Source organism: Ceratina calcarata, unplaced genomic scaffold, assembly GCF_001652005.2.
Source record: "Ceratina calcarata isolate Rehan_Ccalc_2016 unplaced genomic scaffold, ASM165200v1 scaffold121.2, whole genome shotgun sequence".
Taxonomy (NCBI): Eukaryota; Metazoa; Arthropoda; class Insecta; order Hymenoptera; family Apidae; genus Ceratina; species Ceratina calcarata.
In genome coordinates, this window is record NW_017133086.1 from 54,631 (window position 1) to 80,838 (window position 26,208).

Below are 26,208 nucleotides of genomic sequence, written 5' to 3' on the forward strand. Positions count from 1 at the left end.
AACGGACAGAACTTTTCGGTAGACCTAATAATAATAATAATAATAATAATAATAATAATAATAATAATAATGACAATTCAGTCCCACTTCCGTCGTCGGACAATGATATGTTGAAATTTGAAATCTTCACAGGTGTGGAGAGGCGTTAGTCTTGGGTTTCCGCGGTCTGTCGTACACTATCTTGGATCTAAATGGAAAGACCAAAGAACTGTTCCCAACTGGAAAGTCTCCCGAACCGAGCGTCACCAAATTATCCGATTCGTCGTTCGTATTGGGAAAGGATTCTCAGTCTTTCGTAATGGACACCAAAGGGGAATTGGTCCAGCATAATCCAGTAAAATGGACCGATATACCGAGCGCGATAGGTATACGCAATCTTCTGTTCCAATACGCCTTTCAATGGAATTGTATTTCAGCTTGGGACGATCCTTACTTGCTCGGAATTGTACACGATAAATTGGAAGTCTACACGATAGACGGTTGCCTCCACATACAAACCATAAAAGATTTGAACAAAGCCAGGCTCATATACAGATGTAGACAGGGAAAAGTTTTCGTAGCTTCTACCAGTCATATCTGGTGTGTGAGGGCGGTGGACGTGACGCTTCAAATCAGGACGTTACTCGAACAAACCCAGTTTCAACTAGCACTGAAACTGACCAGTTTATCGGACGTGTCCGAGGAAGAGAAGACGAAACAAATATACAAGATTCAAACGCTGTACGCTCATCATCTGTTTCGTAATAAAAGATTTCAAGAAGCGATGGACCTGTTCTTGAAACTGGGGACAGACCCGTACGAAGTGATAATGCTGTTCCCCGATCTGGTCACGCCGTCGGTCAACAACGAGGTCAGCGATCAAACCGAGTTGCCGAAACTCCAGGATCACGATTTGGAAAAGGGTCTGCGCGCGTTAATCGTTTTCCTCACGGAGGTGCGACACAAATTGATGAGCGACAACACCTCCAAAGGAAACGGAAGGCCGAAGGAAAACGGCAAAGATAAGAGCCTGTTGCTGCTGATGGAAGGAGAAAAGAACATGACAGCGGTAGCCACGGAGCAGTTGTTAAAAATCATAGACACGACTCTGTTAAAGTGTTATTTGCAGGTAACCACACAGAAAAATATCAAACGCTTCCCGTTTAGATCCCGTCTACTAACACAAATTGATATTGATGCAGACTACCGACGCACTAGTAGCTCCGTTGCTTCGACTGAATCACTGTCATTTAGCGGAAGCTGAGAAAACGTTGTTAATGCATCAAAAGTATCCCGAGCTCATTATACTGTACCAAACCAAGGGGCAGCATAGAAAAGCGTTGGAGCTTCTCGAGAAACACGCAAAGGAGAATGATTCTAGTCTGAAGGGCACTGCGAGAACGATACAGTACTTACAACACCTCGGCAAAGATCACATGGACTTAATCCTGAAATTCGCTGGCTGGGTCTTGAACGAAGATCCGGAACAAGGACTCAGAATTTTCATGGAGGACATACAGGTGACACGGTCCTTACGCGTATCGCGATCGCCCTCTAAGTCTCCCCCCATTTCCAGGAAGTTGAACAATTACCAAGGCCGAAGGTATTGGATTATCTTCTCCGCTCTCACAAGGATCTAGCCATAACGTATTTGGAGCACGTGGTACACGTTTGGGAAGACACCAATCCCTTGTTCCACAACGTTCTGATACACCAGTACAAAGAGAAATGTTTGACGTGTTTGAGCGAGGATGCCACGCCGGCCGAGAAGCAGATGGCTCAACACGTCAGACAGAAATTGCAACAGTTCCTGGAGAAGTCCGCTCACTACACCCCAGAAACGATACTGGTGCATTTTCCGTTCGACCGCTTGTTCGAGGAACGTGCGATTATCCTCGGACGTGTCGGAGGGCATCAGCAGGCTCTCTCGATATATATTAACCTTCTCAACGATGTACAAAAGGCGACCGAGTACTGTCACAACGTCTACACTGCGTATCATCAAAGTGCGTAACAACGACTCTTTTTTTTTTTTTACGATACAAACGCGCCACGTTCTTCTCCTTCTTCTTCCATTCTCAGACCATCGAGAAAATGCAGATAAACAAAAACAGTCGGACGGTGGAGCTGATCAAGTGTATGTGCTGCTTATTCAACAGCTGTTGACTGAACCCGAACAACGAGCGGCGACAGGTAGACGTAAAACACTTTTGACGTACGTGCGTTTATTGTCAGCGATAATTAACGATCGTTTACGGATCCAGGATGTGGTAGCCCAGAAATTCAAAGAACGGCGCAACCCGATTTGGAAATGGCGCTTCAGCTGCTCGAGAAACACGCGTCCAAGATAAATCCGTTAAAGGCGCTGGAAGTTTTACCGGATACAGTTCCTATAGGTAGGATAAAACACTTTTTGGAAGTGAGCTTGCAGGAGAAATTGAACGCGAGGAGGCGGATACAAGTATTGAAGGGTTTGCTGTGCGCCGAACACTTGCAAGTGCAGGAGCAGCGTATGCATTACGAATCGCAGAGCGTTCTCATGACGGAGTTTAATATATGCCCAGTGTGCAAGAAACGATTTGGCAATCAAAGGTTTGTATCTGTATATAGACACTGCACTGTATAGACGAACTCTGTTACTGAACTGGTCGTTCTTTCAGCGCGTTCGCGAGATATCCAAACGGCGAGATTGTCCATTATTCGTGCCAGGATCGCAAGGGATAAGCCAGATTGCAATTTCATATGATCGAGACTTTCACTCGTACCATGTATATAAATGTACACATGTTTCCTCGTCCTATTTATATATACACTGTGATCTACTCTACATACTGTTTAACATTAAAGTGATTTAAATCGCTGTTCATTCGAGCATCAGTTGTATAATAAAATTGTAATAAAAAAAAAAGTATCCAGTCAGCAAGCGATATGCTTCTACAGGAAGATGTCAACGACTCATTTATTGTTCGCAGCAGCAGCAGCAGCAGTTTCACATCAGCTTTTGGAATATATATATATATATATATATAAACGGCGGAAAAATGTTTGCTCGCAATTAAATGAAATTATGGATTTGTATCGGGAACTGCTCGTAACGTGTATATGGAGAGGATGGGGCGTGCCCATATAGTAGAATATGGGTGACTATATAGTGATGTCATCATAAGCCACGATGTATTCCTACGCCGACTGTTAAGGCAGGTAAAATACACGCTCCATGCTTTATACAAGGGGAGGGGGGTGGCGCGAGAGAAATTTCCTCGATCGAAAACGAATCGTTTTCAAATGTCGTAAAACGTGTATACATATATTATATGGAATTATAAAAAAATGATCGTTTCAACGTTTGAAATTAATCGATAGATTTTCCCTGTCTGATCGAGAACGTGATGGATCCCATGCAACGACTGTTTCATTAAGAAATTCGATACCTTGCGTTTGAAAGTAGGATTGTTTCAACATGATCCATAAAGATTTGATTCTCAGATCAGGCGGTCTTTTATGTCATCAATCCTCCGTTCACTGTTGTTCTATCGTAAAAGTTGTTACTCGAAAACGTCCTACTACTACTACGACGACGACGACGACGTTTAAATAGTAGAGCTCGATGCAGTTATTCATAAACGTTACACGTGTTTTTTATTGGTGGATCGAAACTGGAACTGAGTTACGCTAGCGTAGACGGGCGTAGCGCAAAGTATGCGCTCAGTCAGTTGCGCGCCGATCAAGCGTGTGGACGGGTTCGTGTAGATCGTTATCGGTGGTTTTTGGTGTACATCGGCTAGTTTTTATGCGAGCACTGGAATAAAACGTCGGTGTCGTAGGGTATCCTTGCGAGAAGGTAAGTGCACGTTTGGTTCAAGTTGGAAAACGTAAGATCGACACAGTTTTACTACGGCGCCCGTCTCGTGACGGTTGAGAGTTAACTGATAAAAATGGCGTGTACCGCCTTCGGCTTCGACGGTTTTCTTACTACTCTTGACTGGCCGAACGTCGTTTCTGTACACGCTCGCGTTCCCGACGACCGTGCGAATCCTGTTTGCGCGTTTTAACGAGTAGTTGGATTATTCGTTCGTCACTTGTTACGATCGACTGTACGCGATCAAGCGTGTGACATCGATTCTAGCGGCGAACCTGTGCGCGATTAAAGCACGACGTGCAGTTCTCTCGGTTCCTCTTGCCGTGTGCGCGTGTGGCTCGTCATTTGTTTAATCTAGTCAGTGTTTAGTCCCGCGACGCGATTTCGACTCTACTTTCGGAGCGATCGTCTCGCGTGTCTTTTTAAGGTACGTACATTTATAGCGCTTTAATTTCCGCTACTCCCTCGATGGTTTTGTTCACCTGTCAAGACGGTGTCTATCTGTCGGTGACCTAATTTCGCTTCTTTATTGAAAATCTGTCGAGTTCGCCGGAACACCATCGACACGTTTAAAAAGTGTCACCTCGTTATCGTTGACCTATTAAAATCGTTTTATACATACGTGCCGAGGAAAGGATACATCGGGAGATGGAAGAAGGAACCTCGCGGTTAATGTCCTGTTCAATCGACGACTTGTCGGGAAATTCGGGTAATCTCGTCTATATGAGACAGGCGTTTCCTAGAAACGCATCGCTCGTGAAACCGAACACGCATGCCCGAAAATACCCATAATCAGGGTGCACCGGCCAACATTTTTTATTTATTGCACATGTTCCAGCTTCCGGAATTAATAATAACGGGCTAATCGCGTGGCATCGTTCTTCCAATTGGTGACGTCGCCGCCGTTACAAACTGGCAGCTCGTAAACGATTTCACGTCACGTCACCAAATTCGGTGCTGAGTCATTAACGAAAACCTTCTCAGTTGTCGTATACAGACACAATCGTTGCCTGAAATAATGGCCAGGCAGACGACAATTTCAAGTCGTGGAAAAATGGTGAATAGAATCATCTTTTACTCGTTGGTGCTCGTTTAGCGGTAATGTTTGCAATGATTGATCGAGCCTTATTGACTCGTGCAATAATTGTGACAGTTGAATCTCGGAGCATTTCCTTTCAACTTGCTCTCTCTCTCTCTCTCTCTCTCTCTCTCTCTCTCTCTCTCTCTACTGTGTCTTTCTGTTGTGTTTACAGTTACGTCACCGTTGCCGGGCTTGGGCGTGTGCGGCGTCCTCAGCATAAATTAATAAACTACTGTCGCGCCTGTTAGTTTTTTATATTCATTGTTTTAATCGCGGTTGTAAATATTTTACAAAAATGCCATCTTCAGAACTCGTGAAAGTGTTGCATTAGTGAGGTTACGGGGATTATCTCGAATTCGATTGCATCTTGGACAGTCGGGATTAGATGTTCAACCTGTCACGGCGCACGTATTTAATACCGGACACAGTTATAGTAAGTGTACAAGACGTCTCGCGTTTTTGATACTCGATTCGTGTCCCTGGAAACCTGATTCCGTAATTGTTCGGTGCAGCAGACTCTGACGCCCTACGCTACAGTGTTTCACTTTGCGTCTAATTTAAGAAATGTAATTTACTGACTGAAGGTCGGCCCTTGATTCAGAGTTTAAAGAATTGCAAACCTAATTATCGCTGCTGATCATATATTATATGTATTTCCATAGGAATGCCCGCCGCGCATGATGTCATCCATCATGTTTACGAGGAGCATTAGCACGAAAAAAAATTATCGCGTTGCTCGTCGACCGTTGGAATATAAATCGTACGACGTTCTTTAATTGCGGTGGACAGAAATTCATTCGCGAGGAAAAAGTGAGAACTTTTGATTAATCTCACCGTTCATCCGACACTGGATTAAAAATATCTTGCGGGGGACGTTTATAACTTTTCTGCCCTGATTAGCGACGGAAACGGTATACTGCGTTATAAGGTTTAATACGTGAGAGGCCACGGACACGTGTTCCTCAATTTTTCGATTACTTCCCGCACAATATTTTACCTCATCAGTGGTCACTTGCGCTTAGCCACGTTTAAGTAGTGCACGAATTTTGTACGAAAAATCTCGTAAAACATTTATGGGCACGAATATCGTAGCAGCACGAGATGCATAGAGCGCATTAGTACAAGATACATTTCTTTTATCGACGCGAGCAGGGAAAATCCGAGATGTTTGCGTAGGCCCCAGAGTAGGCGCGTTTCGACGTCGATGTTTATTTTTCACCGGTCACGGTGCAGATCCTCTATTCGTGTGCGAACGTGCGACCGACTAATTAACCAATGTTAAATTTGTCAATTGAAACCAGCCGCGCGGTGGGTCAGAAACTGTGGTTTTGCGACGGTTCGCGCGGTCAAACAAAAGACGGCGACGACGGCGAAAATTCCTGCTTTCCCTCGTGCTCGCTCGACTTTTCCATCTAGTCGACTGAATCATCGTTCCTTTGCTTTTTCCGGTTCGCATCGTCGAGCCGATGATTCATGGCGCGTGTATTTATAAACGCTTTTCATCCTGCGGGGACAAAATTAAACGAGGGTAAAATCGATTTGTTCGGGCGATTGACCATTTTTTGTTCACCTGCGTCGTCGTCGTCGACGACGAATCGAGGGGATTCGATCGAGACGCGCAGCAGAGGTACAGTTAAAAACCGATGAACGACCAATGTGTTCAAGTAAATGATGGAGGTCGAACCAAGTCGACCGACCGACAGCAGAGATTAACGCAAATGCGGACGTGACGTAGTTTCGTGTACAGCGGCGGATTAGCTGTAGCTCTATGCACCAGCCATCCGCCCAGCCTTAATCGACTGTCTTTTTTTTTCTCTTCTGCCCTTCGCACTCTATTTTTGTCGCTTTTCGTACTCCCGGAATAGTTACTATAGCAATACACTTATTGCAGACGTTAGCCGATTTTTGAAACGATAAACGACAAATCTAGCGAATACCACACGTTGTCTCGTAAGTAATTGGAAGTGTAGTACTCCCTCGCGCTGCTTCGGGGAGGCTTCGAGCAACGTTCAACAGTCCGTGACGATAAACGGCTCTCGGTAGACGGTGCGTTTTCCACCGGGTTCGATTATTACTGTACGCCGTTCTGAAATTCCTTGGCAATGGACGCATGCTTTTTTCTATTTATCAAAGATGACTCGGCACGGAGTTACGAAAGGTCAAAAACCTGCAACTTGCAGGGATTCAGAAAAGCAGATTCGGTATCGCATGCCACCTCGCCGCGGTTCTACTTTCTTGAAATCGGCAAAAGTCTTGGCCACCACCACCAGTTTGAGAACATAATTCGAGGCACGTACGATAACGTGGCTTTTTTTTATCATCGTTCATTCAATATTCCGATTGATGCAGACACACACACACACACCCTGCACCGTATAGTTCCGCTCTTAACGTCGTTAACTGACCCCATCCTCTGGGATACGGTAAATTGGATTATTCTTCGGTCCTCGAACCAAACTGATACTCGCTTATTTCTATTCCTTCGACCATCAATCACACAATTTCCCACCCCCCATTGTACATCCCACACGTTGAGACAATCGATTTTTCTAAACCGTAGGTGCCGATCAGCTGGTTGCCAATCGTAAAGTCGACGCGTGCAAATAGTTGACTACTTCGAACGCCACCCACGTGATCTTCACACCGATTAAGCATTAATGAATTCGTCGCCGTTGGCACGAGTCTAATATCGTAGTAATGAATAAAAATGGCAAACGAGTGGCAAATTTCCTCCCTAGGAGACACCCCATGTATCGGCGCCGCCGTGACTCCGTTGGAAAATCAATAGCTGTGCTCTTTCGCCGTGTTCTTTCGGCGGCGAGTTCATCTTACCGTCGACACCGCGTTTGCATCGTTCTCTTTTGTACACGAGCTAACGACGTCGACGTGTAATATGCATGGAACACCGATTATACGGGAGATTAACTCGGTGAACGTAAACCAAACTACCTACCACCACCGAGAGCCCCTTTGCTATAGCCAGTATTGGTTACAGTGAGAAACTAATGATAAGAGTTTCATGCGGAACAGTCTTTTAACGTGTTCTGCAAACACAATTTGTACACGCGTCAGTCTGTAGAATTGTCCAACGTTGGGGACTGCTGTTGTATACCTCTACTGTAGCGACGGCGGCGGCGGCGGCGGCGGCGGGCGAACATCTCCCTCGATCGTGTCGTTCACTTTTGTGATTTCACTCCGCCCACGCTTGGTCAGAACCAGCTAATCTTTAACAAGTACACGACCCTTGCTTTCTCGCGACGACGCTCATTAAAGTATACCGGTGCTCGCGTAATTGCTCTCAATTCGTCCCAAGCCATTCTGAGTCATTTTTTTTTTTTTTTTACACGCTTTCGTTCGGTCCGTGCATTTTCCCTAGTTTCATCCTCGCCCCGATGACGACGATGATCGTGTCTTTTAACGGGACGTGCTTTCCTTCTCCAATAGGATCGTAATTTGATAAATAAAAACACTTTAATTTCGGTGAGGAACCTACCCTCCTACCAGACTCGTCTGTCTCTTCTCTTTGCCGAGATAACAACTGCAAACTAATCTTATCGGTGTGTAGCATGTTTGCTTTCTTTCGCGAGTCGTCGTGGGCGAAGCGAGAAAAGATAACTACAGTGGCCGTGATCGGTCTAATCCAAATGTCTCTTTATTAGCTGAGGAACCGAACGAAAGTGCAGTACTTCGGTGTAGTGTAGTATAGTGTGACTAATGCAAAAATAGTAGCACGTATAAGAGGAGATTTATTCCCAGAACAGCAAACAATGCTTGAGTGGCGTGCGTGGGTACATAATTCGTCATAGCGAACGTTTACTCTTGAGAGTACGCGGTGATAAGGGTAAAGATAAAACGATGCGCGGAAGAGACAAAGGAGGAGGACTTGTTCGATGTAATACTCATAATCGATGATACAACGACGATACGTCCTCCAGTGCGCCGTGCTTATTTTCAGACGGTAGGTTCTCGATGGAGAACCCGTTGCTTTATCAAGGCTGCGTGTGTGTGTGCGCGCGCGCGCGCGGCAGTAATACGCGATTACATCACAAGAATGATGTCACACGTGCGAAATATGCGCCAATGGCGTAGCCAGTTGGCCACAGTCAATGAACAACGACTCTTTGATTGAACCCGGCTTTCATTCGCATGAACAAAATATCGCCAACTGCTTCTGGACCTTTTTTCCAACTGGGTTAGAACGAGAGGATATCCTCGTAGGTGGTAGGACAATCAGTGATCAGCGTCGGATTGTTCTGTTTCAGGAGCGCCCTTGCGCGAAGGGTAAGAGAGACAGAAGTGAGCTGTTGGTCCGATCGAGAAAATGACGACCGACATCTCGGTAGTGCGCGGGGGTTGGGACCCCACGTTACAACAAGAGATCGTCGATGAGTACGAATACGACGGAGGAAACTCGAGCTCGAGGCTTTTCGAACGTTCACGGATCAAAGCTTTAGCCGGTACGGACTTCGCATTCTCTTTTTTATCTCTCCTCGATGTCCATACGCAACGCGTAATAAAAGAATCAACTTTGAACACCGAAAATTTCAATAACGGTTGTGCGAGCGTGTATAGCAATCTACTCGATCGCGCGTTCATGCGCCTTGTAAAAAAAATCTAAGAAAAAGAAACGGAGGTAAACATTGTATCAGCTAGATAGCTAGTCCTTGTGGCAATTGATTACGATAAAATACGTGTGTGTTCGGCTTGAGAGGTGAAAATGAAACGATTGATGTAAGCTGCTGCTGCTGCTCCTCGTGATTCCGAAAATGTTTAACGGTTTCGTATTCATTCGCAGGTGAACGCGAATTGGTACAGAAGAAAACCTTCCAAAAATGGGTCAACTCCCATTTGGTTCGGTGTTCCTGCCGAATCGGCGATCTGTACGTCGACCTCCGAGATGGCAAGATGCTCATCAAGCTCCTCGAGATCCTGTCCGGGGAACGCTTGCCACGACCGACCAAGGGGAAAATGCGGATTCATTGTTTGGAGAACGTCGACAAAGCGTTGCAATTTCTGCGGGAACAGCGAGTGCATTTAGAGAACATGGGATCCCACGACATAGTCGATGGAAATCCGCGTTTGAGCCTCGGCCTCATCTGGACCATAATCCTGCGGTTCCAGATCCAGGACATCACGATCGAAGAAACGGACAATCAAGAGACAAAGTCGGCCAAGGACGCCCTCCTGCTCTGGTGTCAGATGAAAACCGCCGGTTATCACAACGTAAACGTGAGAAACTTCACCACGTCCTGGCGCGACGGGCTTGCTTTCAACGCGATCATTCACAAACATCGACCGGACTTGATCCAGTTCGACAAACTGTCCAAATCGAACGCTATTTACAACTTGAACAACGCGTTCAACGTGGCCGAGGACAAGCTCGGGCTCACGAAACTTTTGGACGCCGAAGACATATTCGTCGACCATCCGGACGAGAAATCGATCATCACTTACGTCGTCACTTATTACCATTACTTCTCCAAGATGAAGCAGGAGACCGTGCAGGGTAAGAGGATAGGCAAGGTGGTCGGCATCGCTATGGAGAACGATCGCATGATACACGAATACGAGAGCTTGACCAGCGATCTTCTGCGTTGGATAGAAGGCACTATAGAGGCTCTGGGTGATCGCCGATTCGCCAATTCCTTGGTAGGAGTCCAGTCGCAACTCTCCCAATTCTCCAACTACCGTACCGTCGAGAAACCCCCAAAGTTCGTCGAGAAAGGTAACCTGGAAGTGTTGCTGTTCACGTTGCAATCTAAGATGCGAGCCAACAACCAAAAACCGTACACGCCGAAGGAGGGAAAGATGATATCCGACATCAATAAGGCGTGGGAGAGGCTGGAGAAAGCGGAACACGAACGCGAGTTGGCCCTGCGCGAAGAGTTGATCAGACAGGAGAAGCTGGAGCAACTGGCGGCGAGGTTCAATCGAAAGGCCAGCATGCGTGAGACCTGGCTGTCGGAGAATCAACGTCTCGTTTCTCAGGACAACTTCGGCTTCGATTTGGCCGCGGTCGAGGCCGCGGCGAAGAAGCACGAGGCCATCGAGACGGACATCTTCGCCTACGAGGAACGAGTCCAGGCTGTGATGGCTGTTTCTCAAGAATTGGAAGCCGAGAACTACCACGACATCGAACGCATCAACGCTCGCAAAGAGAACGTTCTACGATTGTGGAACTACCTGTTGGATCTGCTTCGCGCCAGGCGTGTGAGGCTGGAGCTGTCTCTGCAACTGCAACAGAACTTCCAGGAGATGTTGTACATCCTGGACAGCATGGAGGAGATCAAGATGCGCCTGTTGACCGACGATTACGGTAAGCACCTGATGGGCGTCGAGGACCTTCTGCAGAAACATTCTCTGGTCGAGGCCGATATCAACGTCCTCGGCGAGAGGGTAAAAGCTGTCGTCCAGCAAAGCCAGAGATTCTTGGAACACGGCGGGGAGGGATACCGACCGTGCGACCCGGCCATTATCGTCGAGCGCGTGCAACAGCTCGAAGACGCGTACGCCGAACTAGTGCGTCTGGCCGTCGAGCGCAGAGCCAGGTTGGAGGAGTCCCGTAAACTGTGGCAGTTCTACTGGGACATGGCCGACGAAGAGAACTGGATAAAGGAGAAAGAGCAGATCGTGTCCACCGGGGACATCGGCCACGACTTGACCACTATAAACTTGCTGTTGTCGAAGCACAAGGCGTTGGAGAACGAGATACAGTCGCACGAGCCGCAGCTGATGTCCGTGGCCGCTGCCGGTGACGAGCTCGTGCGTCAGAAACATTTCGGATCCGACAGGATCCAGGAGAGGCTCCGAGAGATATTGGGAATGTGGAATCATCTGTTGGACTTGGCCGCGTTCAGAAGAAAGAGGCTGGAAGAGGCCGTGGATTATCATCAACTGTTCGCGGACGCGGACGACATCGATATTTGGATGCTGGACACGTTGCGGCTCGTATCGTCCGAAGACGTCGGCAGGGACGAAGCGAACGTTCAGTCGTTGTTGAAGAAGCATAAAGACGTCACCGACGAGCTCAAGAACTATGCCGCCATCATCGATCAGCTTCACCAACAGGTCTCCGCCCTCGGCGAACAGGACGCCAAGTCGCCGGAAGTGTTGGAGAGGCTGGCGTCCATCGACTCGAGGTACAAGGAGCTCATGGAACTCGCGAAACTACGCAAACAGAGATTGTTGGACGCGTTGTCGTTGTACAAGCTGTTCAGTGAGTCGGACGGTGTGGAGCAATGGATCGGCGAGAAGAATCGCATGCTGGAGACCATGGTGCCGGCCAAGGATATCGAGGACGTCGAAATCATGAAGCACAGGTACAACGGTTTCGAGAAGGAGATGTATGCGAACGCGTCGCGAGTCGCCGTCGTTAATCAATTAGCGAGGCAGCTGCTGCACGTCGAGCATCCCAATTCCGAGCAGATCGTGGCCCGTCAGAACGAGCTGAATCAGAAATGGGCCGAACTACGGGAGAAAGCGGAGAACAAGCGCGACGAATTGAACTCTGCGCACGGCGTGCAAACTTTCCATATCGAGTGCCGCGAGACGGTGTCCTGGATCGAGGACAAGAAGCGTATTCTCCAGCAGACGGACAGCCTGGAGATGGATCTGACCGGAGTGATGACACTGCAGCGTCGACTGAGCGGCATGGAGCGCGACTTAGCGGCCATCCAAGCGAAATTAGACGCTTTGGAGCAGGAGGCGCAGAACATTCAGCAACAGAATTTGGAGGATCCCGAGGTGATCAAGGGGAGGATCGATCAGATACAGACTATTTGGGAACAGTTGACACAGATGTTGAAGGAGCGCGACGCGAAACTGGAGGAGGCCGGCGATCTTCACAGATTCCTCAGAGATCTGGATCACTTCCAGGCTTGGCTGACCAAGACGCAGACCGACGTGGCCAGCGAGGACACGCCGACCACGTTGACCGACGCCGAGAAACTATTGACGCAACATCAGAATATCAAGGAGGAGATCGACAACTATACCGACGACTATCAGAAGATGATGGAGTACGGCGAACGGCTGACCAGCGAGGCCGGTGACGGTGACACGCAGTACATGTTCCTCAGGGAGAGGTTGAACGCATTGAAGCGCGGCTGGGAAGAATTGCATCAGATGTGGGTCAACAGGCAGTTGTTGTTATCGAATTCGTTGAATCTGCAGATATTCGATCGCGACGCTCGCCAGGCAGAGGTGCTTTTGTCTCAGCAAGAGCACATTCTCGCCAAGGACGAGACGCCGGCGAACTTCGAGCAGGCCGAGCACATGATAAAGCGGCACGAGGCGTTCATGACCACGATGGACGCGAACGACGAAAAGATCAACTCTGTGGTGCAGTTCGCCGGACGACTGGTCGACGAGGGTCACTTCGCGGCGGACAAAGTCAGGAAGAAGGCGGAGAGCATCAATGAGCGTCGCCGTGTCAACCGCGAGAAGGCGAACCGGTGCATGGAGAGGCTCAAGGATCAATTGCAGTTGCAAATGTTCCTGCAGGACTGCGAGGAGCTGGCCGAGTGGGTCCAGGAGAAGCATATCACCGCTCAGGACGAGACTTACAGAAGCGCGAAGACGGTGCACAGCAAGTGGACCAGGCATCAAGCGTTCGAGGCCGAGATCGCCAGCAACAAGGATCGCCTGCAGCAGTTGCAGCAGGCCGCCGAGGAATTGATACAACAGAAACCCGACCTGGCCGAGATAGTCAAGCCCAAGGTGGCGGAGTTGGCGGATCAGTTCGAGGAGCTGGAGACTACGACTCACGACAAGGGCGAACGGCTGTTCGACGCGAATCGCGAGGTTCTCATTCATCAGACCTGCGACGACATCGATTCCTGGATGAACGAGCTCGAGAAACAGATAGAGAGCACGGACACTGGCTCCGACTTGGCGTCGGTGAACATCTTGATGCAGAAACAACAAATGATCGAAACTCAGATGGCCGTGAAAGCGAGACAGGTCACCGAGCTGGATAAACAGGCCGAGCATTTACAGCGCACGGTGCCCGACGATAAGATGCACGAGATCAAGTGTAAGAAGGAGAAGGTCGCGCAGAGGTTCGAGCAACTGAAGGCGCCGTTGATCGACCGGCAACGTCACTTGGAGAAGAAGAAGGAGGCCTTCCAGTTCAGACGCGACGTGGAGGACGAGAAGCTGTGGATCGGCGAGAAGATGCCACAGGCGACCAGCACGGAATACGGCAACTCCTTGTTCAACGTTCACACGTTGAAGAAGAAGAATCAATCGCTCCGCACGGAGATAGAGAACCACGAGCCGAGGATCAATCTAGTGTGCAACAACGGACAGAAGCTTATCGACGAGGGCCACGAGGACAGTCCCGAGTTCCAGACATTGATATCTGAACTGACGGAGAAGTGGCGGGAGCTGAAAGACGCGGTGGACGACAGGAACAAACATCTGTTGCAGAACGAGAAGGCGCAGCAGTACTTCTTCGACGCGACCGAGGCGGAATCCTGGATGAGCGAGCAAGAGTTGTACATGATGGTGGAAGATCGCGGCAAAGACGAGATCTCGGCGCAGAACCTTATGAAGAAACACGAGTCCCTGGAGCACGCCGTGGAAGATTACGCGGAGACCATCCGTCAGCTCGGTGAAACGTCTAGGCAACTGATCAACGACCAACGACACCCTCTCGCCGACCAGATCGCCGTGAAGCAATCGCAGGTGGACAAACTGTACGCCGGCTTGAAGGATCTGGCCGGCGAACGCCGTGCGAAACTCGACGAGGCCCTACAATTGTTCATGCTGAACAGAGAAGTCGACGATCTGGAGCAATGGATCGCGGAGAGAGAAGTGGTAGCCGGTAGCCACGAACTCGGCCAGGATTACGATCATGTGACTCTGCTCTGGGAGAGATTCAAGGAGTTCGCCAGAGACACCGAGGCGATAGGATCGGAGAGGGTCGCCGCGGTGAACGGGATCGCGGACTCTCTGATCGCGACCGGACACTCCGACGCCGCGACTATCGCCGAATGGAAAGACGGTTTGAACGAGGTCTGGCAAGATCTATTGGAACTGATCGAGACTCGCACGCAGATGTTGCAGGCTAGCCGGGAATTGCACAAGTTCTTCCATGACTGCAAGGACGTGCTCGGAAGAATTTTGGAGAAACAGAACGCGATGTCGGACGAGTTGGGTCGCGACGCTGGTTCGGTCTCTGCTCTGCAACGGAAACACGGTAATTTCATGCAGGACCTGTCGACGCTCGACTCTCAGGTAAAGATGATCCAAGAGGAATCGGCCAAGTTGCAAGCCAGTTACGCCGGCGACAAGGCTAGAGAGATAACGAACCGTGAAGGGGAAGTGGTCGCCGCTTGGAACAACCTCAAGTCGCTGTGCGAGGCCAGGAAAATGAAACTGGAGGATACCGGAGACTTGTTCCGGTTCTTCAACATGGTCAGAACTCTGATGATCTGGATGGACGACGTGGTTCGTCAGATGAACACTTCGGAGAAGCCTCGCGACGTCGCCGGAGTGGAATTGTTGATGAACAATCATCAGAGTTTGAAGGCCGAGATAGACGCCAGGGAGGACAATCTGATGGCGTGTATCAATCTTGGAAAGGATCTACTGGCTAGGAACCATTACGCCAGCAGCCAGATCAAGGAGAAATTGGCAACGCTTACCGATCACAGGAACGCGTTACTGCACAGATGGGAGGAACGTTGGGAGAATTTGCAATTGAGTAAGCAAATTTAGGTCTTAAGCTCGCCACGTTCCGTATTAACGTGTTTCTTTTTTCTTTCGCACACGTTCCCCAGTTTTGGAAGTATACCAGTTCGCTAGAGACGCAGCGGTTGCCGAGGCCTGGTTAATCGCTCAGGAGCCATATCTCATGAGCCAAGAATTAGGCGTAAGTAATCTCGTCGCATCGTTAATATTCTTTGTTCGACGTGATTTTAATGTCTTCTTTTTTTTTTTTACCGTAAACCTGTAATAACATGACTGCGTATACAGCATACGATCGACGAGGTGGAGAACTTGATCAAGAAGCACGAAGCCTTCGAGAAATCGGCAGCCGCGCAGGAGGAAAGGTTCAGTGCCTTGCATCGACTAACTACGGTCAGCACAGTATTTTTGAAACGCGAAGAACGCGAGAAGAGATGATAAATCGTAATTTAACCGGATCACCGGTCTGTCTATTTGTAGTTCGAATTGAAAGAAATGAAGAGGAGGGAACAAGAGAGAGAAGAAGAGGAAAGACGTAAGAAAGAGGAGGCGGCGGCGGCAGCCGAGGCGGCTCGATTAGCCAAGGCAACTCCGGTAACTAGTCCAGACGAACCACCCAGCGAGAGGTATGGTCTTTTATATTTAGAATGAAAATTGTTCCGACGTGTTAACAATGTACCGCGTTTGTGCTTAACAGAGCCGAAGCGGACGGTGTGACTAGCGGTGAACGCCCTGCCGGGGAAGACGAGTCAGCTGGTAAGAGAATATATCAAGACACTATACTAATGAATTAATTCTTTAAAGAGAAACGAAAAAGATTTCGAACGTCTCGCAAAAAGCAATATTTCTCGATGACCACACACGATTACCATCGATTGAATTACGATGAGAAAAGGGAACGATTGCTATTTTTTTTCCTGTTTTTTTTTTTTTAATTCGTGTTCTACTAATACAAAGCGTAGCGTATCCGTACGAATCCGCTTGTACCGTATATTTTGAAACACTTAACTCTCGAGGCAACTGGTTTTCGAAACTGGTTTGTTTGAATAAGCATGAAATTGCTAACAGCACGTTTATTTTTGCCTCTCTCTCTCTCTCTTTGTCTCCGACCTATCGTCGATCAACTATGATTCCTTCCCGTTACAAAAATCCCGTCTAAACTCCCATCCTTGAAATGCACCCTAAAATGCGGCACGGAATGCATAAACCACAGTGGCACATCGCAAGGCTTCTACACGTACATCACAGCCGCAAGTTAAACCCAAGGAAGGTGAGTGCCCCAATGTGAAACGAATATCCTCATTCTCGTTCTTAATCGCAGTCTAATCTTTGATGTGCAATTCTTCTTCTCGTTTACTAAATTAACATATCGTCACGTTGTCACCTTTCTTTCTTTTTTTATCGTTCGTTTGCTATTTGACACGTCACATTTTTACTAACTAACATTTTATTTCTTCTTCTTCTTCTTCTTCTTCTTCTTCTTCTTCTTCTTCTCTGTGACTAACTGACAGTGTTTAAAAAAGGGCGACGAATATTTTTCAGGATACTTGATAGTTGAATTGAAATTGAAATTTTTATATACATATATATATACAGATCCTGCTTTAAGTCGGTGACGGATGTATAAAGTTCAATCGTCTGGCTGCATTTCTGGCGACAAATTTTCTCTGTCCTCTCTTATTTACAGAAACATCGATCCGAATTGTGGGGTGGCGGCGGCGGCGGTGGCGGCGGCAGCGGCGATGATAAAGAATGTACAAATGTATTTTGAATTACTGAACACAGTTCGGATCGAGCAATTTTCTTAATTCTTCTATCTTTCAGCATTCGTAGGCAAATTACCGCTGCCAATTGCTACGATCACTTACTACTCGCCTTTATTAACTCTCTTTAACAGGTGGCGGACTCGTGTCTCCCAAGAGCACACGAATATTTATTAAAAAATGTATTTCACATCACCATTATTTCTCGGAACTGATTCGATTTAAATCGTATTCTTTGCATGCATTTCATAGAACAGCTCCGATCCGCCGATCGGAACAAAATCTAGACATTAAATGGTCCAAAGACTTTTGAAGGAAAAGAATTGATGGTGGTGGTTGTGGTGGTGTTGGGCACGAATTGAGCAGATTAAACTTTTCTTTTTGGTTCGTTACTCGTTGAGCGTTTCACCAGTAATTGGTTTCAATTTAGAAGGTAAGCGCTGTTCGGTGATGAGTTGAAAAACTACAATTTGAAATACAACTTGACCGCTGCATACATTTCTCTTGGAACTTCAGCTTCTAGTTAACTCTACTAATCTTTACCCTTTATCCTGGACATTGCTTCGATCTCTAAAGCTTCTCGTATGCTTTGCTTATTTCAATAGTTAGCTTCACTATTTTACGAGGTATCGTTGAATTAGCACATATTACCGCCGCTGATTCACCGATACCTACCTTAGATCTTAGCGTTTGAAATTTTAAAGTATGGCATGTTAAAACTGGTACGTGTATAGTGCATGCTCAGAAACCTGCACGTCTGTCGACCCGAGGAGAGGCAACACCATCCGCTACCCCCACAAGATCTCCGCAAGCTCTAACAAGTCCGACAAGTAAGGATCACACTGTTTTGTTTCACCAGTACGCGAGATCTCCAAAAAACAAAACACATACGAGATCCTCGATACATAAGTATTTGATATATTTTTAAATTATATATAAAAATACGGTAGAGAAATACTAGTTGTACAAACGTAAATGTACTTGTTCAGACGACGGTCACTCCGTGATCACGTGCGAAAGTAGCTCTGTCCGGTCTCGCCCAATTTCTCGCGTGGACCAGCCGGACAGGTGCTTCCGAATTCGTCGACGAATTTGCAAGCCTCCAAAATTCTTAACGTCTCGTCGACGGAACGGGATAAAGATATCTCGCTGATCGCGACGTGTCGAATTATCTGATCCTTGTCGATGACGAACAGCCCCTTCAAGCAAATGCCCTCCTTCCGATCGAGCACTCCGTACGTTTTCGATATCTGGTGGTTCTTGTCGGATAAAACGGCCATTTTCATGTCACCCAGACCGCCCTGCTTCCGGGGTGTGACGATCCACGCTAGATGAGCGTACTGAGAGTCCGTGGAAATCGCCACTATCTCGCAGCCTGGTTTTAAATAGAGCCAATGTTGTACTATTTCTGTGCGCGCGTGTACTTTAACGTCGACGTGAGATCCTAGGATTCGGTGGGGAAGGGTGTATGTGTGATACCTAAATTCTGGAACTCCTCTACGCGATCGTTGAACTGTATCATTTCCGTGGGACAGACGAAAGTGAAATCGTATGGGTAAAAGAGCAGAATCAGATATTTCCCGTCGTAATCTTTCAACGATATATCTTGCATATTCGTATCAATTATCCCGACGCCTTTCCAGGCCGGTGCTTTCGTCGAGATCGCGGGTACCGCGTGTACTTCCGGTTCGCGAGGTCTCTGCGGTTGCTCGCCGCAACCGCTGCAGAAATCGCTGTGCTCTATTTTACTGCTTCGTAGAAACGGATCGAAAATCGTCGTCATCTCGTCTATCGGTTATATCGGATATAACAGTTTCTACGCGAAAACGCGAACGTCGTCGTCTCGGTTATTAACGAAAACAAAAAAGAAGTTCGAGCGATCGAAATGCTCGGTAACAATCTTCTCGTCGTCGTCTTCGTCGTCGTCGTCGTCGTCGTCGTCGTCGTTGAGCTGAGCAATTTCAGGAATTTCGCATGAGCATGTCCTCCTCGTACACAGATCCCCACTGTCCGCTGTCTGATCACGTAGTAGTATTCCCGAACAAGGATTTGGTTTATCTCTCTGCTCTATTCCGATTCGAAGCGATAAGCTAGACTATCGATTGGATAATGTGTAAGTAGCTAATAATTGCGCGTGTGTTGCGTGTGTCGTTTTGAAAGCTCCGAAAGGTGGAAGCGGTTCCTCCGAGTCCGGTACATTAAGACGTAAGGAACGTAGCCGCAGCAAGTCGCCGTTCAGGAGCTTCCGCTGGAGAAAGTCCGCCAAATCGCCGAGTTTAGATCGGAGCGGCGGCGTGAGTGACGATGAGCGCAGCATCTCCGGTAAGCAATTAAACTCGACACCACCGGTGTCCCAACGTGTTCTCTCTTTTACCACCGCGCGATAATTCACTGAGTCGGCGATTCAAACAACTTAACAGTATCTAACACGATGTGTTCCTCCTCTGGATGGAAAAAATGATGCCCTCGGCATCGAGGATTCTACTTTTATCTTTTCAGCTCCATTCGTTTCCGTTGAGTCGTGTACGAACACTACTGTTGTGACACTACTAACGATGGATGCATGATAGCGAAACAAGGGTGTATGTCTTTTTCGGGTGGATCGCGCGTTTCAGCATCAGCGATCAAATCATCTCGTTCGTGCGGAGAATCCTGTGCTTCACCACCGTACCATAGCACATTAACAATAGTCTGCCTCGTATTTCTGGTTCGAGTTTGTTCCGTGTGAATTTGATATACTCTAAAACTTGATCTTCTAGAACAACGAAGTCCCACCGACGACGAATTCGAAGGCGTGTTGCAACGAAAACACGAATGGGAGAGCACAACGAAGAAAGCGTCGAACCGATCCTGGCACAAGGTCTACATGGTCGTTCGCGGGCAGAGCTTGTACGCGTACACGGACCAAAAATCGTACAAGGCGGCACCTGATCAACCGTACAAGGGAGAGTCTCCTTTGGATCTCAAAGGAGCGTCTATCACCGTGGCGAGCGATTACACCAAGAAGAAACACGTCTTCCGAGTCAAGTACGAAGCCTCTAGGCTAATTAATAGTATATCTATAGACAAGCGTACTCTGGCCGCGCGGAGTGTAAAAGGAAATAATTCCGGTTTCAGATCGCAAAGCGGTTCCGACTTCCTATTTCAGGCTAAAGACGACGCCGAGATGAACGAGTGGGTGAACGCGTTGAATCAAGCAGCACAGGGTACGTCGGGTGCGGGCACGTCCAGGGCGCACACTTTGCCCGCGCCCACGCAAGCCGAGACCAAGCGGCGCAGTTTCTTCACTCTCAAGAAAAAGTGAGTCTCTCGTCAGAGATATATATATAAAAAAAAAAAACATAACGGCGCTCGCGTAAACTAAAAAGATAAATGTCGACATATCACGTAACGTAAAGAAAGATACGGGGTTCGAACGGCAAAGCCTTATTAACCTTAGCCAAACGTTTCGTTCGTACCCTCCTCTCCATTTTCATTGCAATCATCGTTCATCGCAGTCGCAATTTATGTTACGTCTCTTCTTTCTTTTATTACTCGTATCATTTTCTCATGCGAGTTTTCCACGTCCTGTTGCTCTTCCATTCGGCAATCATCGCGTTGAAGAAAAGCATGATGCAGACGCTTATTACGTCGTTCATCGTAACAGGCCCATATTTGCTTTTGATCTCTCCTCGCCTTTTTCACATGATTGACGATCGCCATCGTTTAATTAACGGCAGGTGAGATCACCTCGAAGATCGACGAAACGAAATCGAGGCTCTCCCACGTCGTATTTTATTCTCGCGCGTCTTAATAATACGTTTAGCGCTGGCAGACGTTTCTCCATTTCACTCGATCACGTTTTGCATTTTATCATATTTTTAGAAAAGCCAAAAAGTAGAAAGTGAGTGTGAGAAACCAATGAAACTGTTAGAAAAACAGTTACACAATTGGAACAACATTTAGAGAGATTGCGGTGAGTCGCACAAACTAATCCATCTAGATCATTATTCTTTACCGTCGTCGTCGTACCGCTGCACGATTCTCATCGTTTAACCAGTTGTAATATTTCATTTGTTCTCTTTTTTTTTTGTTTTTAATCTTGTTTTGTTACACCTCTTTCGTTCCGTTTGTCGTTAAGGATGTATTGGCTATACAGTCAATCCCAAAAGTTTATGTACTTTAGAAAAACGCATTTCCTATAATTAAAAAGAAATTAAACGTCGGAAGAACAACGCTAATAATAAATAGTTACGTCCTAAAAAGTATAGAAGGAAATATCCAATTAATTATTGACGACGGCGAAAAATTTTTTGTACTGAAATTGTGAGCACTGACATCTTCTAAGAGAAAAATTCTATGAATTTCTCTTCTAATTTCAATATTTAACGAGTTCCATATGATTATATGGCATTTTATGGGTACTGATAAAATCCGACCATTCCACCGTCGAATCAGCCAACTTTTGACAAAAAATTTCGTTTTTCCTCAATAACTTCTAAATCCTTCGACTTACGAGAAAATTGCATAGAACCTTTCTTGTAGAGGACGTCGAGATCTACAATTTCCATACAAAAGTTCTTCGCTATCATCAATATTTAATGAGTTATTGACGAAAAACGAAAAAACAGTTTTTTGCAAATTACTCGTAAACTATTGGTGTTAGCGAAGAATTTTTGCATGGAAATTGTAGATCTCGTTGTCCTCTACAAAATGGTTCTAAACATTATCCCCCTAAGTCCATCCGTTCGGAAGTTATGAGCAAAAAACGAAAATTTGGAAGAAATTGAAGGGGTACCCCTTGGAAAAATCTCGGAAAAATCGAAAAATTTTTTTTGTTGTTTATTATTAGCAATGTTCTTGCGACGTCTGATTTCTTTTTAAAAAATGCGTTTTTAAAGTACATAAACTTTTGGGATTGACTGTATAGCCAATACATCCTTAATTAGATATATATCTCGAGAGGTACAAGAGGAATGTTCTTCCAATTGTGAATGCGTTATGGTATACATAAAGTAGTTCCGCTCCGTAAATAAGAGAATTCGTGCGTACAGAGGTGCGCTTAACTGTGTTTCATATGTGTGCTTGCCACGAGAAAAGTCGCTAATTACAGTCGTATCTATTATGATTATCGATCGATATACAAGAAAAGAAAAGAAAAAAAGATGGTAGAAGAATCCGAGGTAAAAGTAGGGGGAAAGTGTTCTTTATAAAATGTCTTGATCCTAGAGAGAGAAGTGTGCTATTTAAAAAATCTAACGAAACGAGATAGATTCTAAATGTGCTTTAATAAAATGTATAAAATGTCGTGTCCGCAAGTCGTGGAGGGATCTGTCTAGATAAAGGGTTCGTAAGAAAGAGAGCCACTTGCCAACTGTACAGGCCAACTGTACTTTAGCGACAAAACATTTCCACTAACATTGAAACTGAATAGAATTATGAGATATAATATGAAACACAATCATTTGAATATCGTCTCACCAAACCAAGCTCAGTTAGGCGCTTCTTATCGCATTTTTCATTGCTTTTTTTCATCTAACATTATTTTCGTTTCGCTCTAGTATCACGTATAATTATTGTTATTATTATTATTATTATCATTATCATTATCATTATCATTATCATTATCATTATCATTATCATTATCATTATCATTATCATTATCATTATCATTATCATTATCATTATCATTATCATTATCATTATCATTATCATTATCATTATCATTATCATTATCATTATCATTATCATTATCATTATCATTATCATTATCATTATCATTATCATTATCATTATCATTATCATTATCATTATCATTATCATTATCATTATCATTATCATTATCATTATCATTATCATTATCATTATCATTATCATTATCATTATCATTATCATTATCATTATCATTATCATTATCATTATCATTATCATTATCATTATCATTATCATTATCATTATCATTATCATTATCATTATCATTATCATTATCATTATCATTATCATTATCATTATCATTATCATTATCATTATCATTATCATTATCATTATCATTATCATTATCATTATCATTATCATTATCATTATCATTATCATTATCATTATCATTATCATTATCATTATCATTATCATTATCATTATCATTATCATTATCATTATCATTATCATTATCACTGTTATATCCTATTATTGTACATGCGTAGAGATTGTTGGACATTACCATTGTGGCCGTCGTCGTTTCGTCATTGCTTTATTATATCATACGTATCGTTTGTTCACGCTTTCGTCTGTTCGCTTCGGAGAATAGTTCATATCGGAGGAATCGCGCTAATTTATTAGTAAAACGAACAACAACTACGTTTGGTTATCGGAGGTAAATTTTACACCCTGATCGTAGACGCGTTCGTCGCCTCACAGTGAACTGAACTGATTCATGCTCGACTCACTTAGTGATTGTAATTGCCCTCGCGGGCGACGTTCCCGACCACCGTACGTTCAGAAGACATTTCGGGACACGATCTTGCAAAACGGTCCATTTCAACTTGCCGCCGTTTTAGTATTTTTGTAAAATACCGATTCTCGGAGAATGGGGAAATCAAATTGAAAAGGGGGCATAAAAAATGGACCGTGTGCTGTCTTCCCAGTTCGAGGATGATGAACCACGTAAAACTGAATTCAGTCGTTCGTTGCCCAGGAGACGCATACCACGCAGCCTTACCTAAGCACGATGCGTAAATACTTTTTTGATTTACTTAACGTTTGCCTTGTTTGCCAATTTTCAGCTAAACCGGAGCAGTGAAGTTTGGTATAAGCCGCTCAGCACAACACACACACAGTTTTAAAGAAATGTTTCGTCGCTGTGCGTGATTAAATTAAAGCAAAGAGCAACGCTGATTAAAACCTAATTAGGAGACGCAAAAGAAAGAAAGAAATTACGAAAGAAGACTCTACTTGATATTATCGTATCCGTTTCACAAAACATGCCTACCACCGACGTCGACTATTACACACGGAAAGAGAATAATAAGGGAAATACATATGTAAGACAGCTATCTCTATGTGTTTAAAATGAGACGCGTGACACATTTCACGCGCGTATAGGCCACTCGAACTCTTCAATTGCGTTTTTTAGTTCTTGTCCAGGAATTTTTCCGACACCGCAGCAATATATCGCTAGTTGAGAAAGAAACACGTACATATAAACATACATACGCGAAAACACACACAGACACACACACACACACACTCGACGATGTCCCACGTTAGTGTCATCGAGTTAGTGGACGACGATAACGACGACGACGACGACGACGACGACGATTGTCAAAATTAATTGCTCACCCCCCTTTCATCATGATGTATACCTACGTGTTACGACCGACGATACTTTACGACTGCCCCTCGTTTAATTCTCGTACCGTTGCCCCTGCTGCTGCTGCTGCTGCTGCTACTACTGTTGCTGTTGCTGCGTACACCGTCTGTATCATAAGGACGAACAAGATTTCTCGTCTCTGAATTATCGCGCACGAGAATAAGATCGCACGTTAAACACGAGTCTGGCTTACGACTTAAAAAGAATCAAGTAAGAAATTCGGTCATCACCCTCTACATGTATCAGCACACGATATATATGCGCTATTTCTGACGATTTTCTATATTTCTACTAATTGTACGAAGCTTCTTTTAGATAGGCGCGCGCGCGCCACACGTGTAGCTCGTGAGGCATTGCCTTTAAAGATGTTTAAATATACAAGGTTAATTTAAACGCGACGGTGCTTATCGGAAGGAAAGCAGTCCGTTAGTTCTTTTTATACAATATATACTTACAATTAGCCACGATTCTTAGTGAATCGATCAGCGATAACGTTTCTATTTTAGATAAAAGATCACGCAGCAACGCGATACGCGTTCATTTCATAATCCCCCATCTCCAGTCTTATATTTGCCATTAATTTTTAAACGGTTTCTTTACACTTATACACTGTACAACGTTTTCGTTCGTCACCCGGGGCACATCTCTCTTAATTTCGCGTTTTTAATTCGCAAACAGTGTTCGTTTGCGTTCCGATGACTGCCATATACACGTTATCTTATATATTTTTTAAGCGGTACACTAACTTTATTATTATTATTATTATTAATATTATTATTTTTATTATTATTAAACGATCCCGATATGTGTACGTAATATCACGTGGTTCTACGGAATTCCGAAAACAGAGGAAAGAGAAGATATAATCTAATCGTTCTTTATAAATGTTTCTGCGCGTGCGATGCAGTTTTTATCGAGCGTTCCAAGCTTTCATCATTATCATCATCATCATCAGCATCATCATCGATGCGCAAAGGATCGGACGATGTAATTGACATTGATTCCCCTTGAAACGTCTCGCTCGATACTAACTGTTACTCGCATCCGCGTTGCGACTCACGAGATTGTTAACTATCTTATCCCTTTCGTCCATCGTCTTTTCTTTTTCTACATCCTTAAACATCTACTGCTCGCGTTCGTTTTCTGTTTCGCGCGTAAGTATAGGATACGTGAAAAACGAATCAGCGAAGCTGAAGAGCTTTAGAATCGCGTCTGCGATCGATCCTTTCCGCCATTTCTTTAAATAGCCGGTGATCCAGCGATTTAATTTCACAACTCGGTGTAAAAACAACTTTCGGGAATGCACCTTCTCGACATCTATGACAAGTAGCTTTTCGTCGACGAAGCACGCCTCTTTTTTTTTCTACTACGAATTCTGCGCTTTCACTAATTTGTATATAGTATACGATTACAAGTATACCAGAGCTAATAAAGATTGACATAATCAAAAAGAAAAACGAGTCGAGCTAAAGGGGAACCGACGACG

The 26,208-nt window shown here is 45.5% G+C and overlaps 2 protein-coding genes across 12 annotated transcripts in view; both read left to right on the forward strand.

Moving 5' to 3' along the window:
* Vps39 (vacuolar protein sorting 39) overlaps window positions 1-2,898 on the forward strand; it is a 3,933-nt gene extending 1,035 nt beyond the window's left edge. The window contains exons 4-10 of one of the 2 annotated variants that reach the window (XM_018027508.2): window positions 133-365; window positions 417-1,108; window positions 1,182-1,499; window positions 1,556-1,985; window positions 2,062-2,172; window positions 2,244-2,571; window positions 2,640-2,898. In XM_018027508.2, the coding sequence (XP_017882997.1) occupies window positions 133-365; window positions 417-1,108; window positions 1,182-1,499; window positions 1,556-1,985; window positions 2,062-2,172; window positions 2,244-2,571; window positions 2,640-2,703 (2,176 nt within the window). In that variant the 3' untranslated portion in view covers window positions 2,704-2,898. Of the gene's footprint in view, window positions 1-132; window positions 1,109-1,181; window positions 1,500-1,555; window positions 1,986-2,061; window positions 2,173-2,243; window positions 2,572-2,639 lie in introns of both variants that reach the window. The other variant, XM_026815037.1, reaches the window with a different exon arrangement.
* A 771-nt stretch (window positions 2,899-3,669) lies between these two features.
* beta-Spec (spectrin beta chain) lies at window positions 3,670-24,673 on the forward strand. Of its 10 annotated transcripts, none has more exons than XM_018027177.2 (13): window positions 3,671-3,820; window positions 9,182-9,376; window positions 9,715-15,627; window positions 15,704-15,795; window positions 15,900-16,004; window positions 16,092-16,237; window positions 16,309-16,367; window positions 16,825-16,881; window positions 18,109-18,204; window positions 19,535-19,696; window positions 20,134-20,401; window positions 20,492-20,674; window positions 24,133-24,673. In XM_018027177.2, the coding sequence occupies exons 2-13, from the start codon at window positions 9,241-9,243 to the stop codon at window positions 24,134-24,136; spliced, it is 7,221 nt and encodes a 2,406-aa protein (XP_017882666.1). In that variant the 5' UTR covers window positions 3,671-3,820; window positions 9,182-9,240; the 3' UTR covers window positions 24,137-24,673. The 10 variants fall into 10 exon arrangements, with proteins under 10 accessions (XP_026670804.1, XP_026670806.1, XP_017882666.1 ...); XM_026814987.1 differs by lacking the exon at window positions 3,671-3,820 and adding an exon at window positions 4,163-4,265; XM_026814995.1 differs by lacking the exon at window positions 3,671-3,820 and adding an exon at window positions 5,244-5,352.
* Window positions 24,674-26,208: the final 1,535 nt, after the last annotated feature.